The sequence below is a fragment of the Salmo salar genome, chromosome 10, assembly GCF_965601325.2.
Source record: "Salmo salar chromosome 10, fSalSal1, whole genome shotgun sequence".
In the NCBI taxonomy this organism is placed as follows: domain Eukaryota; kingdom Metazoa; phylum Chordata; class Actinopteri; order Salmoniformes; family Salmonidae; genus Salmo; species Salmo salar.
Window position 1 is genome coordinate 102,721,987 of NC_138300.1, and position 20,464 is coordinate 102,742,450.

General features: G+C 41.6%; 1 protein-coding gene across 2 annotated transcripts; it reads left to right on the plus strand.

The window, feature by feature from the left end:
* Positions 1 to 2,288: 2,288 nt before the first annotated feature.
* Positions 2,289 to 16,641, plus strand: LOC106561281 (ammonium transporter Rh type C 1). 2 transcript variants are annotated; one of them, XR_006757063.2, is made up of 11 exons: positions 2,289 to 2,589; positions 9,087 to 9,279; positions 11,592 to 11,742; positions 13,037 to 13,184; positions 13,277 to 13,443; positions 13,605 to 13,742; positions 13,939 to 14,075; positions 14,337 to 14,483; positions 14,736 to 14,809; positions 15,227 to 15,294; positions 15,994 to 16,641. XR_006757063.2 is itself a non-coding variant. In XM_014125055.2 (11 exons), exons 1-11 carry the CDS (start codon positions 2,367 to 2,369, stop codon positions 16,031 to 16,033), a joined length of 1,464 nt encoding a protein of 487 aa, XP_013980530.2. In that variant the 5' UTR covers positions 2,293 to 2,366; the 3' UTR covers positions 16,034 to 16,641. The 2 variants fall into 2 exon arrangements, 1 of the variants encoding a protein (XP_013980530.2); XM_014125055.2 differs by having other exon boundaries at positions 2,293 to 2,589; positions 14,337 to 14,461.
* The last annotated feature ends 3,823 nt before the right edge of the window (positions 16,642 to 20,464 follow it).

Consider the following 20,464-nt stretch of genomic DNA (forward strand, 5'->3'; position numbering starts at 1 on the left):
TAGTATAACTACTTAGTTAGGGTTCAACATGTATCAACATGTATCAAACACATTAAAAACATGTTGAATCATTTTTGTATTTTTCTTGTCTTGTCCTACCGGTTTGACTGACTGAGAGGAATTCAACTCAGGATGTGACCTGCCTCCAGAACGGTTAACTAAGTAAATCCTATCTTGCATCGTTCTAATACCTCAGGGGGACCGAAAGCACATTATTTACACTTAATGCATTACAGGACCAAGGCCTGGGAGAGAGAGATGCATCATCTCCATCACAAATAGAAGAGTATATCTTTCTATGTACCCAGTGCTTATGGTACATATGCTGAAATATACAGGTAACTTCAAAAATAACGGAACCACCAACATAAAGTGTCTTAGATTCTACAAGTGTCTGGAACTATATTGGAGGGATGCAACACCATTTTTCCGCAAGAAATTCCATCATATGGTGTTTTGTTGATGGTGGTGGAAAACGCTGTCTCAGGCACCGCTCCTGAATCTCCAATAACTGTTCAACTGTGTTGAGATCTGGTGACTGAGATGGCCATGGCATATGGTTTACATCGTTTTCATGCTCATCAAACCATTCAAGTACAGGGACATTTTAGCCCAAAACTTGGTTGCCTCTGCCAGGAGACTGACACTTGGCTGCAAGTGTCTCTTCCAGCAAGACAATAACCCCAAGCACAAATCAAAATCCACAACAACAACAAAAAATTGGACCACAAAATCAGCATTTTGCAAAGGACATCTCAGTCTCCGGATATCAACCCCACTGAAAACGTGATTTGAATTGAAGAGAGCAGTCCATAAACGCAGATGAAAGATAACAAGGATCTGGAAAGATTCTTTATGGAAGAATGGTTTTAAGATCCTTCCCAATGTGTTCTTCAATCTCATAAAATATTTTTGAATAAGGCTCAGTGTCATTATCCTCTCAAGGGGAGGGTGCTGGAGTATTTAAAACAGGGGTGCCAATAATTTTGACCACAATTTTTTTGTATTACTTGTTAAACAAAATCTCTTTCTCTGAGCAAATGTATTAGTATGGTAGCGATCCTCGCCATATGAGCCACATTACAATTCCCACCAAGCTGGTAACGATTTGCTACATTGGTGTCAGAAGTGGGGTGGCGGGTGTGTGGCCACCGGACTGAGTAGTCGAGTTATGGGGACGTGCCTTCCCATTCAGAGGAGGCAGTGTAGCGATCCTCGCTGTATGAGCCACATTACAATTCCCACCAAGTGGGTTATGCCTATTGGCGCGATGCGTAGGGTGTTTGCCTTTTGCCTCGCTGGTCGCTACAGCATATTTTGCATACTATATAGCTCAGCATTTGTATTATATATTTTATATAGTCTTTTTTGCTCATCTTTATCAAGGTTGACAATAATTTTGCACCTGACTGTATACCATGTGAGACTCGAGAATTTGACAAGCTTTTATGTGTAGTGGAATCTTACAGCTTGCTCAAGTTTCTCCCATTTCAGTTTCTTCCAACACTTCATCAGTGTGTAAGGCACAGGAGGTTGGTGACCCCTTAATTGGGAAGGACACGCTCGTGGTAATGGTTGGAGCTGAATAATCGGAATGGTATCAAATACATAAACACATGTTTTATGCTATTGTAAACACTTAAAATAAAAAGATTATGGTCAGGGCGTTCAGGATTATTTTATGTGTATGTAGGACATATGTGTATGGTGTGCAGACCTGCAGAAGTGCAGGCTAGGCTCCTGACTGACTGCCCCGGTGTCATTGCCCCCACTTTGTTCTAATGACAGCAAACAAATTCTAATGACGGCAAACAAATATTACCTGTTCACCCAGGGGCAAGGGGGAATTATGATGTGTGCAGGGGCCCTATGTTATTTAATGTAATTCTATTTTATTCTATTCTACATAATCTTCAATTGCTTTTCCTTATACTGTATGACAAACTGACAAAACTGTGTAGAATCACTGACGTGAAAGAACTGTGTAGTTGAGAGTCATGGATATATTAGGGTCTATGGTGAGAGTATTGTCATAGCAACATTATTAAAATCTGTCCAATCTTTTCCTTCGTGATTATGTAGGAGAGGAGACTAGGACAGGACTCTTCGTATGTATACATGTTATGCAGTCTATTGTGATGACTTGAAAATAATCTACAAGATCACGTGAGAAAAAGTTAATTCAATGCTACTTCGGGAGGGCAGGAGGTGACTCAGAAGATTCCAAGCGAAGCAGACACACCCCTGCAAACACCCTACGGGGCCACCTAGAACTTCTGTCATCGCTTACACTCTACTGTATATAATATTTGCCGTCTTTCTCCATAAGGCACCAAAGGCAACTGGACCATTGTCACGATAACACAATGGGTTGTATACAAAGCTTCAGGCAATGCTGTGACCGGCCGAAAAATACCAATGTCCGAATTAGTCTTCCAGCAGTGTGTTTCGTATGGCAAATTGCCATGATCATCTTATTCGGCATTTTTATCCGTTATAACGAGGAATCCGACGCACATTGGATAGAGCATAAAACATCTAAGAACATATCCAGTAACATTGAGAATGACTACTATTTCAGATATCCAAGTAAGTGACCCAAAATTACCTGCTCTTTTGCTTTTGCTTTTCAATTTTGATTTATGTTTTCTTTTTATATTGGTTTATTATTTTGATATTATTTCACCAACCAAACATTTATGAAATAAAATAATTCTATATATTCGAAACAAGTCTTTGCCAATTTGGTTGTTTTATTTAGAAACGTAGGCTATTAGGGTAGTACTTTTCCATATTAAGAAAATGATTGAACACATAAGCCTATGAGAGCTGATGCTTTGCAATTCCATATGCTTATTTGTACTTGCATGGCAATGACCAGAATTTGAACATTATAGTTGAACATTGCATAAAATGATGAAATTAAACTTTTGTTCAGCAATAACATGTCATGTAATAGTTGTGAAAAATATAGATTATAATAGGCCTATTACCCAAGAGGTAGGATTTTTGTATATTCCAGAAATGTCATACTAACTTTCAATGATTTTCCACATAAACACACAGGTGTACAATATATTTCCAGTGGGCTTTGTCCCTCCTTCCTAAAGTTCTTTATCCCCCACACCCTCTCACAACAGGTGCATCTGCAGACTCCCTGATGCTTATATCATATGAAATGGCTAGAATTACAAGATTAATAATAAACATCAAGGCGGTACGTGTGTGTGTGTGTTGTTTAGCTTCAGTTCAATTCATTGTATAGAATCTTATTTCACCAGTTACAGAATTATGAGGGTGTGGTTGAATTTAGCTCAGTAAAGGTGTGGGTGTCAGTCCTACCGCAGGACCATCTCTTATAGGGTGTTGGATGTCAGGTGATAAATGATTTTGCTGTCACAGTCTGTTGTATAGAGACCAATCAAGCATGAGATCGAGGAGTAGGTCATTTGATCTCTGAAGTCAGTATGGGGACAATCTGAACTACGCAGGGAGTTTTCTTCAAGGGCCATATTGTTTGTCTGGTACAAATAGATGCAGTATTTGTAAACCTGATATTATATAAGAGTGGGTAACATGTAGGATCTTAATTTGATTACCCTGTTGCAGGGGAATCTTCCTGCAAGGCAGGACATTTAAAACTTGCAGTGTATTTAAGAAAAATATGTTTTATTGTCAAATACACCAGATAGGTGCAGTGAAATGGTTGTTGACAGGGTTAGCCATAGAGCAAATTAGGGTTAAATGCCTTGCTCATCAATTTTTCACCTTGTCGTCTCGTGTATTTGAGCCAGCAACCTTTTGGTTACTGCACTAACTGCTAGGCTACATTTCCACTTGTAATTTTGACTTGATTTTCCCTTATGAAAAATGTATCAAACCCTACAAAAAGGTCAATTTAATTATAATCCACATAATTCACATTTTCTGTTGCTGCAGGATTATTTTCCTGCTGTAGCAAACTACCTCAAATTAAGATCCTACATCTGTGGTAGTATATTAGGCTGTTGTGTACACTTTTTTTTGAGTAACTAATGTTTCACAGTGCGAATGCGACCTGTTGCGACCTGTTGCGACCTCCTCTGGAATGCACCAGACAGTTATGGCTGCTCATCTTGAAAATGATACTGGCTTGTTAATGCTAGTATTTATTCATACTGGTGTGTCCTGTGGATGTAGCCAATAGTCATTTCTTGTGGCCATATGATTATTTCTGGGCGGCAGGTATCCTAGTGGTTAGAGCGGTGGACTAGTAACCGAATGGTTGCCAGATTGAATCCCTGAGCTGACATGGTAAAAATCTGTCATTCTGCCCCTGAACAAGTCAGTTAACCCACTGTTCCTAGGCCATCATTGTAAAAAAATATGTTTTACCTTTATTTAACTAGGCAAGTCAGTTAAGAACACATTCTTATTTGGGGCGGCAGAGTAGCCTAGTGGTTAGAGTGTTGGACTAGTAACCGAAAGGTTGCAAGATCAAATCCCTGAGCTGACAAGGTACAAATCTGTCGTTCTGCCCCTGAACATGGCAGTTAACCCACTGTTCCTAGGCTGTCATTGAAAATAAGAATTTGTTCTTAACTGACTTGCCTAGTTAAATAAAGGTTAAATAAATAAATTCACTTGGATGATGACTTTCAAAGGATGATGAATTTCCAAGTCAGTGACAGGGTGTGTGTGCTCAGTCCCCTCCTGTACTCTCTGTTCAGTCATGACTGCATGGCCAGGCACGACTCCAACACCATCATTACATTTGCCGATGACACAACAGTGGTAGGCATGATCACCGACAACGATGAGACAGCCTATAGGGAGGAGGTCAAAGACCTGGCAGTGTGGTGCCAGGACAACAACCTCTCCCTCAATGTGATCAAGACAAAGGAGATGATTTTGGACAACAGGAAAAAGAGGACAGAGCACGTACCCATTCTCATCGACGGGGCTGCAGTGGAGCAGGTTGAGAGCTTCAAGTTCCTTGGTGTCCACATCACCAACAAACTATCATGGTCCAAACACCAAGACAGTTGTGAAGAGGGCACGACAAAACCTATTCCCCCTCAGGAGACTGAAAAGATTTGGCATGGGTCCTCAGACCCTCAAAAGGTTCTACAGCTGCACCATCGAGAGCATCCTGACTGGTTGCATCACTGCCTGGTATGGCAACTGCTCGGCCTCCGACACTACAGAGCGTAGTGCGAACAGCCCAGTACATAACTGGGGCCAAGCTTTCAGCCATCCAGGACCTCTATACCAGGCGGTGTCAGAGGAAGGCCCTAAAAATTGTCAAAGACTCCAGCCACCCTAGTCATAGACTGTTCTCTCTGCTCTACTTGCACTGCCCCCTCACCCCCTCTTTATACCACTGCTACTCTCTGTTGTCATCTTCCTCAAATAACCGGAGCCCCCGCACATTGACTCTATATCGGTACACCCTGTTTAGTCTCGCTATTGTTATTTCACTGCTGCTCTTAATTGCTTGTTACCTTTATCTCTTATTCTTATCTGTATTTTTTGAAACTGCATTGTTGGTTAGGGGCTCGTAAGGAGGCATTTCACTGTAAGGTCTACACCTGTTGTATTCGTTGCATGTGACTAATATAATTTGATTTGATTTGAATTTGTTTTCTTGTAAAAAATGTCAAATTAAGTATTTGCGTCTACCAAGTTCACAGTAATGTTTTGCATCCCTTTTTACCTGTACATTATTTATACATACTGTATATGTTTATGTATGGCCTCCGTACATCACCTTCTATGTTTTAGTCCGTATATTGTGTCTATGCCCTTGAGAATGCTCATGTTTTCCTTTTGAACATTGTAGAACTGCAATGTGAGTATCCCAAGAAGCTTAATCTTGAGTTTCGGTATGGTACGTTCTAGTTGAGCCATCAATGATTTTGCATGGGGGGGATGTACACATTGTAAATATGGGGCTTCCAGTATGGACAGAAACCAAAACTTCCATGTCAACAGCTTTCTACTTGTACTATGGGTATCTATGAGGTTATTTGTGTATACTGTATCTACACAGTTAGTAACACAGAGATGTCCTTGAACCATGTTTGCATCATTTTCACTCTTGACCATTCCAATATCCCCCATGTCACCCTCACTCTCTCACACGCCATGTTGTGAAACAGGGTTTTTTGTAAGACGGGACAATCACAAGAATTTTTTCTTAATAATAACAGCATTAGAAATATATACAGTGTCAGTCAAAAACTTGGACACATCAACTCATTCAAGGGTTTTTCTTGATTTTCAACTATTTTCTACATTGTAGAATAATAGTGAAGACATCAAAACTATGAAATAACACATACGGAATCATGTAGTAACCAAAAAAGTGTTAAACAAATCTAAATATATTTTATATTTGAGTAGCCACCCTTTGCCTTGATGACAGCTTTGCACTCTCTTGGCATTCTCTCAACCAGCTTCATGAGGTAGTCACCTGGAATGCCTTTCAATTAACAGGAGTGCTTAGTTAACCTGTTAGGGCTAGGGGGCAGTATTGACACGGCTGGATAAAAAACATACCCGATTTAATCTGGTTACCACTCCTACCCAGTAACTAGAATATGCATATACTTATTACATATGGATAGAAAACACCCTAAATTTTCTAAAACTGTTTGAATGGTGTCTGTGAGTATAACAGAACTCAAATGGCAGGTCAAAACCTGAGAGATTCCTTTACAGGAAGTGGCCTGTCTGACCATTTCTTGAACTTCTTTTCCATCTCTATCTTTTACTAAGGATCTCTGCTCTAACGTGACACTTCCCATGTCTTCCATAGGCTCTCAGAGCCCGGGAAAAAACAGAATGTCGTCATTCCAGCCCCAGGCTGAAACACATTATCGCCTTTCTCAAGTGGCCGATCAAGGGACTCTGGGCTTATGCGCGTGACCCGACCGCCCCCGCCTTTGTGATTTTTTCCTCTGTTTGCCGAAAAGGAGATTCCCTGTCGGAATATTATCGCTTTTCTACGAGAAAAATGGCGTAAAAATTGATTTTAAACAGCGGTTGACATGCTTCGAAGTACGGTAATGGAATATTTATAATTTTATTGTCACGAATTGCGCCATGCGCACGACACTTCTTTACCATTTCGGATAGTGTCTGGAACGCACGAACAAAACGCCGCTATTCGGATATAACGATGGATTATTTTGGACCAAACCAACATTTGTTATTGAAGTAGCAGTCCTGGGTGTGCATTCTGACGAAGACAACAAAAGGTAATCAAACTTTTATAATAGTAAATATGATTATGGTGAGTGCTAAACTTGCCGGGTGTCTAAATAGCGAGCCCGTGATGCCTGGGCTATGTACTTAGAATATTGCAAAATGTGCTTTCACCAAAAAGCTATTTTAAAATCGGACATATCGAGTGCATAGAGGAGGTCTGTATCTATAATTCTTAAAATAATTGTTATGCTTTTTGTGAACGTTTATCGTGAGTAATTTAGTAAAATGTTAGCGAATTCCCCGGAAGTTTGCTAGTTCTGAACGTCACATGCTAATGTAAAAAGCTGGTTTTTGATATAAATATGAACTTGATTGAACAAAACATGCATGTATTGTATAACATAATGTCCTAGGGTTGTCATCTGATGAAGATCATCAAAGGTGAGTGCTGCATTTAGCTGTCTTCTGGGTTTTGGTGACATTATATGCTGGCTTGAAAAATGGGTGTCTGATTATTTCTGGCTTGGTACTCTGCTGACATAATCTAATGTTTTGCTTTCGTTGTAAAGCCTTTTTGAAATCGGACAGTGTGGTTAGATTAACCAGAGTCTTGTCTTTAAATAGCTGTAAAATAGTCATATGTTTGAGAAATTGAAGTAATAGGATTTTTAAGGTTTTGAAAATCGCGCCACAGGCTGCAAGTGGCTGTTACGTAGGTGGGACGCAAGCGTCCCGCCTAGCCCATAGAGGTTAACAGTTTTTTTGGTTACTACATGATTCCATATGTGTTATTTCATAGTATTTCATTATTCTACAATGTAGTAGGTGTGTCCAAACTTTTGACTGGTAAGGTATATAGATCAAAGTATCAGCTATCACACCTACCACATGAGGGAGGAGGATGTCTTCCCTGTAACGCACAGCGTTGAGATTGCCTGCAATGACAACAAGCTCTGTCCGATGACGCTGTGACACACCGCCCCAGACCATGAGGGACCCTCCACCACCGATCAATCCCGCTCCAGAGTACAGGCCTCGGTGTAACGCTTATTCCTTCGACGATAAATGCAAATCCGACCATCACCCCTGGTGAGACAAAACCATGACTCGTCAGTGAAGACCACTTTTTGCCAGTCCTGTCTGGTCCATTGACGGTGGGTTTGTGCCCATAGGCAACGTTGTTGCCGGTGATGTCTGATGTGGACCTGCCTTACAACAGGCCTACAAGCCCACAGTCCAGCCTCTCTCAGCCTATTGCAGACAGTCTAAGCACTGATGGAGGGATTGTACATTCCTTGTGGAACTCGGGCAGTTGTTGTTGGCATCCTGTACCTGTCCCACAGGTGTGATGTTCGGATGTAGCGATCCTGTGCAGATGCTGTTACATGTGGTCTGCCACTGCGAGGACGATCAGCTGTCTGCAGTCCTCATGCCTCCTTGCAGCATGTCTAAGGCACGTTCACGCAGATGAGCAGGGACCCTGATCATTTTTTTGTGTTTTTCAGAGTCAGTAGAAAGGCCTCTTTAGTGTCTTAAGTTTTCATAACTGTGACCTTAATTGCCTACCATCTGTAAACCGTTCCACAGGTGCATGTTAATTAATTGTTTATGGTTCATTGAACAAGCATGGGAAATTGTGTTTAAACCATTTACAATGAAGATCTGTGAAGTTATTTGGATTTTTACACATTTTCTTTGAAAGACAGGGTCCTGAAAAGGGACGTTTCTTATTTTGCTGAGTTTAGTTTCCATGTCTAATTCTTTGCCTTGGTAGAACTAGGATTATATGTAACTGACTACAACTGACCCTCTCTTTTCCCTAAGTGTTGATCTGCACCTTTTACTCTTCCCTACCTCTCCCCCACACACCACGCCTCGCCCTCTTTTTCCCCCAGGTTTCCAGGATGTCCATGTGATGATCTTTGTGGGCTTCGGTTTCCTCATGACCTTCCTGAAGCGCTACAGCTTCGGTGCCGTTGGCTTCAACTTCCTCATCGCCGGCTTCGGCCTTCAGTGGGCACTTTTGATGCAGGGATGGTTCCACTCTCTGGACCCAATGGATGGCAAGATCAAGATCGGCGTGGAGAGGTTAGAGTCCATCGGTTTTGGTATAACAGCGTTAAACTTGTTTCTTTGGATCTTCTGTCTTTTGTGACTAATGAGATCAGTGAATGCTGGTGTCGTATTTGATAGTTGAAAGTGATGTCACCACAGTGGTCACCTGGAAAGTGGAAAGTGAATATTGTATGGAGTTATATAAAAAAGCACTTTACATTGTATTGTAACTAACATAAGCAAACTCAACCCATCCAACAATGTATAGCCCTTCTGGCTGACCATTCACTGACTATAATTGGACAGATACTTCACATATTATGTATAACCTTAGGAATGAGTCCAATGTGAATTAATCAGTCATGCAGGACATATGCCTACATCATTGAAATCAATCTATAGAACAACATGTGTGGATGGAAACGAATCCTGTATGCGTGCATGGTGGGAGTGCCAGAGAGAACCTACCGTGATGCCAGAGAAGTGGAGGAACCGGTCTGCATTTGAAAATCCCTCATGTATCACCTGTTACTGTTGATCCTCCTGTCTTATGAGATATTCTGTCTGTGGACACAACAATGTGAGGGCAAACAAAAACACAGACTACATGTAATCACACATTTATGATACTGTTGAAGTATTGTATTAACAGATAATACTCTGTGTGTGTGTGTGTGGTGTGTGTGTGTGTGTGTGTGTGTGTGTGTGTGTGTGTGTGTGTGTGTGTGTGTGTGTGTGTGTGTGTGTGTGTGTGTGTGTGTGTGTGTGTGTGTGTGTGGAGGGGGGTTATTTGAGATCATAGAAATACTGTGCGTAGAGGGGGTACAGCTCTGTGTGTGGTTTAATTTGTAACAAACTACTGAAGGATACAAATCGACCAAGTCAATATACTGTATCATAATGTTGGACTGGCAATTTAATAACAAGGTTCTTAAATTGTTATTAAACTATTGGCCTTTGAGGATGAAGTCATTGTCATTTTTTTCTGTGACCATTTTCAAGGGACAATGATTTGGTCATGCTACACTTTTAAAACATAGACACCAATATCCCGTTATTATTTGGGATACTTTAGTATTCTGTTTTTGAGTTGATGCATAAACATCCTATCCCGTTTACAATAACCATGAAAAGTATGTATCCCAGTTATGAGAAACCCGGATTAGATGCCTGGGATATGCTGATCTTAGACGGGATACTGTGGCATGTCAACACTTTATTCCCTTTACTATTGTTTTTCGTGGTCTGCGCAGGCTCAGTTTAGCATGTCATGGGTGTTGTGTTATGATGTTTTCATCTGATTGTCAAACCAATCACATAAAAAATATGCTATACCTGCACCGTTCCATCCACCATAATAATCCCATAATAATGTATTTTTCTGATACTCCTTACTGGACCATATAGCCTACTGGTTAAGGCTACTTTCACCACAAATTTATATATGTTTCTGCTTATAATTTCTGACATTTGGTAGGCCATATTGACATTTTTGACATTTGGTAGGCCATATTATAATTTCTGGCATTTGGTAGGCCATTTGTTTGTTAACTATAGTTAGATACATGCAGCTTCTCTTCTGTCATAACTTGTTGCCCCAGAAGACTAAATAAAATAGTGTTCACGAGAATAATTTCATACATCGATAGAATGAATGCATTATTAATCAAGTTAATTAACACTGCTAAAGTTGAATGTTTCATTTAGGGACCGGGGAGAAAGATTTGAAAGATTGTTCCAATGCAGAATGTCCAAATGTCATCAGTTTGACCGGTTTAAAGGAAATGAAAAGATGGAAAAATGATAAACACATTTCTGATAAGACTGGGTGCATATTTTATGTGGTTGAAATACTGTCTGCTTGCATAACAGTGTCAAAGATAACACGTAATTCGTATTTTCTCAAGAGATGCTTGAAAGAACGAAATCATATCTCACCACTCCTGTTCCCAAGACAAAATGTATATTTGTTGTATAATTTCACTGCAAGAAATGCATAATTCTGTAAGAGTTAATATTATATTATTTTACATGTGAGAGGTTATAGGCCCACAGTCAGTGTCCACATTTCAGTTACTATTCCATTTAACCCATATGAACTTCAATTAGGAATATTCTGTTTATTTCTGGGGACAGGGATACTCGTGAGCAGGATATCAAAGGTGCATGTAAACAGTTTATCCCAAATAAGCCGTTAAGCGGGATATGAGCTACTATCCTGAACACTGTGCACGTGTAAATGTAGTCAATGACCAAATTACAAAAGACAGCACAAACATATCTGGTACCAGGCTGACAGTGACCCAGTATACATTCTAATCCTACCCTGGTTCTGTCCTTCTCAGCATGATCAATGCAGACTTCTGTGTAGCCAGCTGCCTGATAGCGTACGGGGCGGTGCTAGGCAAGGTGAGCCCAGTCCAATTGATGGTGATGACGCTGTTTGGAGTCACTCTGTATGCTGTGGAAGAGTATATCATCCTCAGCCTCATACATGTAAGTCTTTAGTAAATAATAAAGGCTTTAATATTAAGTCCTGCATAAAACCTGCATACATGGTTCTCAAGAATGGCACACAGTGATGCTGTGTCATGGTACGTGCTTGTTTGATTGATTGAATGCATTTACCTTTACAATAAAACTTAATGGAATAGATGCAGATATCTATACTGAACAAAACTATAAATGCAACATGCAACAATTTCAAAGATTTTACTGAGTTACAGTTCATATAAGGAAATCAGTTAAATTAAATATATTATTTAGGCCCTAATCTATGGATTTCACATGACTGTGAATACAGATATGCATTTGTTGGTGATAACTTTTTTATTAAAGTAGGGGCGTGGATCAGAAAACCAGTCAGTATCTGGTGTGACTACCATTTGCATCATGCAGCGTGATGTATCTCCTTTGCATAGAGTTGATCAGGCTATTGATTGCGGCCTGTGGAATGTTGTCCCACTCCTCTTTTAATGGCTGTGCGAAGTTTCTGGATATTGGCGGGAACTGGAACACACTGTCATACACGTCGATCCAGAGCATCCCAAACGTGCTCAATGGGTGACATGTCTGGTGAGTATGCAGGCCATGGAAGAACTGGGACCTTTAAAGCTTCCAGGAATTGTGTACAGATCTGTGCATTATCATGCTGAAACATGAGATGATGGCGGCGGATGAATGGCATGACAATGGGCCTCAGGATCTCGTCACGGTATCTCTGTGCATTCAAATTGCTATCGATAAAACGCAATTGTGTTTGCTGTCCATAGCTTATGCCTGCCCATACTATAACCCCACCGTCATCATGGGGAACTCTGTTCACAACCCTGACATCAGCAAACCGCTCGCCAACACGGTGCCATACACATGGTCTGTGGTTGTGAGGTCGGTTGGATGTACTGCAAAATTCTCTAAAACAATGCTGGAGGTGGTTTATGGTAGAGAAGTTAATATTAAATTGTCTGGCAACAGCACTGGTGGACATTCCTGCAGTCATGCTGACTAAAGGAATGCTGCACCTGTGTAATGATCATGCTGTAGAATCAACTTTTAGATATGCCACACCTGTCAGGTAGATGGATTTTCTTGGCAAAGGACAAATGTTCACTTACAGGGATGCAAACAAATTTGTGAACAAAATTTGAGAGAAATAAGCTTTTTGTGCGCATTACAATTTTCTAGGACCAACCTTTTCTGGGACCAACACTTTACATGTTGCATTTATATTTTTGTTCAGAGTACATACGAATAAGGTGGCTGGTTTACTGGATATCATTCTACGTTATAGGCCAGGGATGCTGGTGGCTCCATGGTGATTCACACATTCGGGGCTTATTATGGTCTGTCCATCTCGTGGATGCTGTACCGGCCCAACCTGGACCAGAGCAAGCATCGGATTGGCTCTGTCTATCATTCAGACGTCTTTGCCATGATCGGTGAGGCTGAGCCATAATGGTTGACACTTTTCACATTTGCCATACTCATATTGGTGAAACTGTATCAAAATGTATCCATTCCTGCCCCATAGGAACCCTGTTCCTGTGGATGTTCTGGCCTAGTTTTAACTCGGCCATCTCGGACCACGGGGATGGGCAGCATCGAGCAGCCATCAACACCTACCTGTCCCTGGCCGCCACTGTCCTCACCGCCTTAGCCATCTCCAGTCTCTCCCAGAAGACTGGCAAGCTGGACATGGTAATGTAATGGACCCACATGGTGTGCATTACATACATTAGCCCGGTCCCAGATCTGTTTGTGCTGTCCTGCCAACTCCTATGATCATACCTACTAACTTTTTATCATGTACTGCATCTCCACTCAAGCTATTGGCCAACTCTTTTGTTCCTGTGTTCCAGGTTCACATCCAGAACGCCACACTGGCCGGGGGTGTTGCCGTGGGAACGGCAGCGGAGTTCATGCTAATGCCTTATGGGTCTCTGATTGTAGGGTTCTGCTGTGGCATCATCTCCACCCTGGGCTACATTTATATCACGGTAACGTAGAATATGGAGTTATATCGGTTTTATTCATGAGTTTTCTGCCTGAAACATTTCACTAAATGTGCTTACTGAATGCAGTGAAGGAGTATAATGGCTATTCGCTAGTATAATTGGGACTAGTTAGTGGCTTATGACTAGGCTACTCCTATTTGATTAGTGGTCATGTAGCTAGCTATCTTTATCCCCTCAGCCATTCATGGAGAAATATCTGAAGATCCATGACACGTGTGGCATCCACAACCTCCACGCCATGCCTGGGGTCATAGGGGGCATTGTGGGCGCCATCACTGCTGCAGCCGCCAGTGAAGACGTCTATGGCAAGGAGGGGTGAGTTCCCAGGTTACAACTGTATGCCCAACCAATGGCCTGTTATTATTTCAGTCTGCACCAGTTTTAGGCCTAATTGGCAGCTTTAAGGTGATGAACTCATCTGATGTCATTATTATGCACATGCAGTAGTGGCACAGAAGATGGGCAACAAGAATACTGCGGCAATGAAAAGAATGTCTGCTCAGTTGTTACCGCTTCTAAATTTGATATTTTCCTTAGACTTACTGATATAGAGTAACAATGTTGTTTTTTAAATAGGTTGATGAACACGTTTGACTTTACGGGGGAATGGATAGATATGGTGCCGACCCGGCAGGGAGGACACCAGGCAGCAGGGCTCTGTGTTGCACTCTGCTTTGGAATCGGGGGAGGAATCATTGTTGGTGAGAGTGGTGTCCCGATTAGGTGGTGTGTGTGTGTGTGTGTGTGTGTGTGTGTGTGTGTGTGTGTGTGTGTGTGTGTGTGTGTGTGTGTGTGTGTGTGTGTGTGTGTGTGTGTGTACGTGCGTGTTTTCATGAGAACAGGTTACAAGATAGCTGCCAAGTTACTGTGGTATTGTAGTATTGTTTGGCTGGGGTGGTGTATTTGAATAATTTCTACATGTACTCAGTCGTGTACTCAATGTTGGTGAGATGAGGATGTTGTGTTTGTCCCCAGGCTGTATCCTGAGGTTACCGATCTGGGGGGATGCTCCTGATAACAACTGCTTTGATGATGAGATCTATTGGGAGGTGAGATACTGAACTAAACCATTAGTCTAAATAGCACGAAGACCGTGAAGCCATTTTGGAGCTATTTTTCTGAAGGTGATTTCTTAGTTTTTCAGTAATATTGTACCCCTTTTATTTTAACTGATTTATGTAATTGTTAAAGGGAAGTGTATGTTTCTGTCACTCCTGTCACTTAAAAAACAGTGTTTCCCTCATACTGTCACGTCCTACATGGAATGGTCAATACCAGTATTTAGCTATTAGCTTGTCTCCAGTCCAATAAGGGTTGCTTACTGTTATGTCTAAATGGTCTTTGGTTTGAAGAGGCTGAGGAAGGAAATGGCAGTGGAAACTATGTTTACCTCTTCTTTTACATGATATTGGAAGTTCTAATAAAAATGTTCCTATGATGATGATGATGATGATTTCTGCCCCCAGTTACCTGAGGATGAAGAGAACAATCCACCTACCGTGGAGTACAATAACCACATGCGGAACAAGGCTGTGTAAGTAGAATTTTGTGCAACAGTATGATTATGGATGTTGGATTATAAGGTTTTTGTTTCTTACACCTCATGGTACAGCATGAGAACTGCTTTGGTTCTCATAAGATGTGTTATGTCAAATATCATCAAGATGGCAGCAGACCACTGCTACATACAGTGTATGCCCTCCACTAGTTCAAACAATCCATGTTTGGGCCCACACAATACTGTGAATATTGTGGAGACAGCATGGCACCATCGCCTCCTTTGAAATGCTGTGGGTGTGTGTCCAGTGGCCTACCCAGATAGGGGTGTTCCATAGCTCTGCACGGGTGCTTTCTGAAAGTGACCTCTCTGAAAGTGACCTTGAAGTTATACAGTAGCTGTTGTGCTTGGCCTGAAAATGACAATGATACTGCTTTTAGAATAAGGGATTTTTTTTCTCTTTAGGAGGTGTTTGTCTATTTGATGTAAAACAATATAGAAAAAGAACAGGAAACAACTTTTTATTCCATTTAAGTGAAGCAATTTGAAAATAGAAAGGGTACTGGTCATAATTTATGAATTAGGCTGAGGCCTTGACATGATGATATCACGTTGGAGAAGCTGTGCAGCCTATATATTTACTTTAATTTGATGGTTGATGTTTAAATATATATTTAGGGGCTGTATCAGTATCACACAAAGGTTGTAACCTTAATGTAACCTTGTCATTTACAGAACAGAATCAAATTTATCTTTGGAACGGAGACAGAACTGACGCTAGAGCCTGATGTCCCCCCTACACTTTCAACTAATGGTCCTATCCTACAGACTCTTGCTGGACAGAAACCAGTCTTCTCCTCTTCACCACTCTTTATACTGTTCTGTTCATGGAATTTATAGAAACACTGATACTTGTTATCTTTAATGAAATCACATTGGAAAATAATAAAATAGCCAGATAAAAATGATGGTGTCATGTTTTATCACCAGTCAGACATATGTCGAATCACAAGCAGACCCTTAATCATTCACATTAACTGTAAAATAGGCTACTGTATGTGACTGTACACAATGTCTTTACACAGCCCACACCTCCGGTGATGCTGGTGCTCAAATAATTATTGCAGTTATCAGAATTTGTGGAGATTCTGTCCTTTTCGACAGGTATACCGTACGCCATGTTTTGTTTGTTTGTTTATGTTTTTTTAGGTCCCGTTGCTGGGGTGTTTCATAGGGGGGCCAAGGGGGGACCAAGAACCGTTCATGGGTGGCAATGGGAAATCCGCAAATTGGCTTAAACTATGATGTATTGAATAACTGTTTCAAATGGTAATTTTTGTCTGCCCTAATCTATTTAAATAAAACAATAATTCACCAAAAAAACTTGACTTGTCTCTTTCAACTAGCACTGACTTTGCTGATAATTACTTTATAATTATATATTTTTTAAAACCTAAACCTTCCAACTCTGCACTTCATTCAACTGACAGCTGGGATCCACTATCCACGATGGGTGTGATGAAACAACGAAAGCCCCATTCATTTTCAACAGAGGAAAAGAAAGTGGGCAGATGGACCGCTGGGCGATACGAGCATGCATGGGCAAGGGTGAACAGGATGGGATTTAAGTCGGGGAAAGTTTAACTTTATGCAAATACTTAGCGATATCGAGACCAATGAAAGCTCAGTATAGTTTCCAGCCACTACTACCTAGCATGTTTGCTAGCACACAAATGAGGGTGAAGCTAGCATGGCTATTTGAATTATCATTGTATTGTGGATCACGGCCATGAGAGAGAAGTCGCACTGTTCACTGCAGCTGTTCGATCCGCTCTCCATAGTCCTAAAGCCAGCCAGCCAAGCAAACAGCCTTCAAACCCGCTCTAAGGCATCCACATGGTCCTAAGCCCTCCCGCGAATGACAGTATTACACTATACTAAACAAAAATATAAATGCAACATGCTACAATTTCAAATATTTTACTGATTTACAGTATATATAATGAAATCAGTAAATTAAAAAAAAAATGCATTAGGCCCGAATATATGGATTTCACATGACTGGGAATACAGATATGCAGCACAGATACCTTAAAAAAAGGTAGGGACGTGGATCAGAAAACCAGTCAGTATCTGGTGTGACCACCATTTGCCTCATGCAGTGCGACACATTTCCTTTGCATAGAGTTGATCAGGCTGTTGACTGTGGCCTGTGGAATCTTGTCCCACTCCTCTTCAATGGCTGTGTGAAGTTGCTGGATATTGCTGGGAATTGGAACATGCTGTTGTACACACCGATGCAATTGTGTTAGTTGTCCGTAGCTTATGTCTGCCCATACCATAACCCCACCGGCCCCATGGGGCACTCTGTTCACAACGTTGACATCAGCAAACCGCTTGCTCACACAACGCCATACAAGTGGTCTGCGGTTTTTGAGGCCAGTTGGACATTCTGCCAAATTCTCTAAAACGACATTTGAGGCGGCTTATGGTAGAGAAATTAACATTCAATAGTCTGGCAACAGCTCTAGTGGACATTCCTGCAGTCAGCATGCCAATTGCATGCTTTCTCAAATCTGTGGCAATGTGTTGTTTGACAAAACTGCACATTTTAGAGTGGCCGTTTTTTGTCCCCACCAAAAGGTGCACCTGTGTAATGATCATGCTGTTTAATCAGCTTCTTGATATGTCACACCTGTTAGGTGGGTGGATTATCTTGGCAGAGGAGAAATGCTCACTAACAGGGGATGTAAACAAATTTGTGCACTACATTTGAAAGAAATAAGCTTTTTGTGCTTACGGAACATACACATGCTAATTGCTCACATGGAGCAATCCAAACAAAAGACAATGAACTACAAGCACGTATATCATACCAACGGGAAAATAAAAACTGTAAAATCTTATGTTTCACCGAGTCATGGCTGAACGACGACATGAATAACATACAGCTGGCGGGTTATTCACTATATCGGCAGGATAGAACAGCAGCCTCTGGTAAGACAAGGGGTGGTGGTCTTTGTATATTTGTAAACAACAGCTGGTGCATCATATCTAGGGACGTCTTGAGGTTTTGCTTGCCTGAGGTAGAGTAGCTCATGATAAGCTGCATACCACACTATCTACCTAGAGAGTTTTCATCTTTATTCTTCATAGCTGTCTATTTACCACCACAAACCGATGCTGGCACTAAGACCGCACTGAATGAGCTGTATACGGCCATAAGCAAACAGGAAAATGCTCATCCAGAGGCGGCGCTCCTATTGGCCAGGGACTTTAATGCAGGGAAACTTAAATCCGTTTTACCTCATTTCTACCAGCATGTTAAATGCGCAACCAGATGGAAAAAAAACTCTAAACCATCTTTTACTCCACACACAGAGACTCGTACAAAGCTCTCCCTCGCCCTCCATTTGGCACATCTGACCATAATTCTATCCTCCTGATTCCTGCTTACAAGCACAAATTAAGGCAGAAAGCACCAGTGACTAAGTCAATAAAAAAGTGGTCAGATGAAGCAGATGCTAAGCTACAGGACTGGTTTTCTTGCACAGACTGGAATATGTTCCGGGATTCTTCTGAAGGCATTGAGGAGTACACCACATCAGTCATTGGCTTCATCAATAAGTGCATTGATGACGTCGTCAACACAGTGTCTGTATGTACATACCCCAACCAGAAACCATGGATTACAGGCAACATTCGCACTGAGCTAAAGGGTAGAGCTGCTTATTTCTATGTTCGCTTTGAGGCAAGTATCACTGAAACATGCATGACAGCATCAGCTGTTCCGGACGACTGTATGATCACGCTCACCGCAGCCGATGTGAGTAAGACCTTTAAACAGGTCAACATTCACAAGGCCGTAGGGCCAGACGGATTACCAGGACATGTACTCCAAGCATGCGCTGACCAACTGGCAAGTGTCTTCACTGACATTTTCAACCTCTCCCTGTCTGAGTCTGTAATACCAACATGTTTCAAGCAGACCACCATAGTCCCTGAGCCCAAGAACACAAAAATAACTTGCCTAAATGACTACCAACCCGTAGCACTCATATCTGTAGCCAGGAAGTGCTTTGAAAGGCTGGTCATGGTTCACATCAACACCATTATCCCAGAAACCCCAGACCCACTCCAATTTGCATACCGCCCCAACAGATCCACAGATGATGCAATCTCTCGTGCACTCCACACTGCCCTTTTACACATGGACAAAAGGTACACCTATGTGAAAATGCTATTCATTGACTACAGCTCAGCGTTCAACATCATAGTTCCCTCAAAGCTCATCACTAAGCTAAGGACCCTGGGAATAAACACCTCCCTCTGCAACTGGATCCTGGACTTCTTGATGGGCCGCCCCCAGGTGGTAAGGGTAGGTAACAACACATCCGCCATGCTGATTCTCAACACGGGGGCCCCTCAGGGGTGTGTGCTTAGTCCCCTCCTGTACTCCCTGTTCACTCATGACTGCATGACCAGGCACAACTCCAACACCAAATTAAATCAAATCAAATTTTATTGGTCACATACACATGGTTAGCAGATGTTATTGTGAGTGTAGCGAAATGCTTATGCTTCTAGATCCGACAGTGCTGCAGTATCTAACAGGTAATATCTAACAAATTCCACACCAAAACCTAATACACACAATCTAGTAAAGGAATGGGATAAGAATATATAAATATAAAATATATGGATGAGCTGTGACAGAGCGACTAAGATGCAATAGATAGTATAGAATAGGATAAAGTATACAGTATATACAAATGAAATAAGTAATGCGAGATATGTAAACATTATTAAAGTGGCATTATTAAAGTGACTAGTGATCCATTTATTAAAGTTGCCAATGATATCAAGTCTGTAGATAGGCACCCGCCTCTTTGTGCTTGTGATGGCTGTTAAACAATCTGATGGCCTTGAGATAGAAGCTGTTTTTCAATCTCTCTGTACCAGCTTTGATGCACCTGTGCTGACCTCGCCTTCTGGATGATAGCGGGGTGAATAGACAGTGGCTCGGGTGATTATTGTCCTTGATGATCTGTTTTGCCTTCCTGTGACATCAGGTGTTGTAGATGTCCTGGAGGGCAGGTAGTTTGCCCCCGTGATGCGTTGTGCAGACCGTACCACCCTCTGGAGAGCCCTGCGGTTGTGGGCATTGCAGTTGCCGTACCAGGGGTTGATACAGCCCGACAGGATG

Coding starts and splice junctions, on each gene's coding strand:
- LOC106561281 (XM_014125055.2), top strand. CDS start 2,367: ATGGGTTGTATACAAAGCTTCAGGCAATGCTGTGACCGGCCGAAAAAT. Junction 2,590..9,086: donor CTACTATTTCAGATATCCAA/GTAAGTGACCCA, acceptor TTTTTCCCCCAG/GTTTCCAGGATGTCCATGTG. Junction 14,810..15,226: donor ATGATGAGATCTATTGGGAG/GTGAGATACTGA, acceptor TTCTGCCCCCAG/TTACCTGAGGATGAAGAGAA.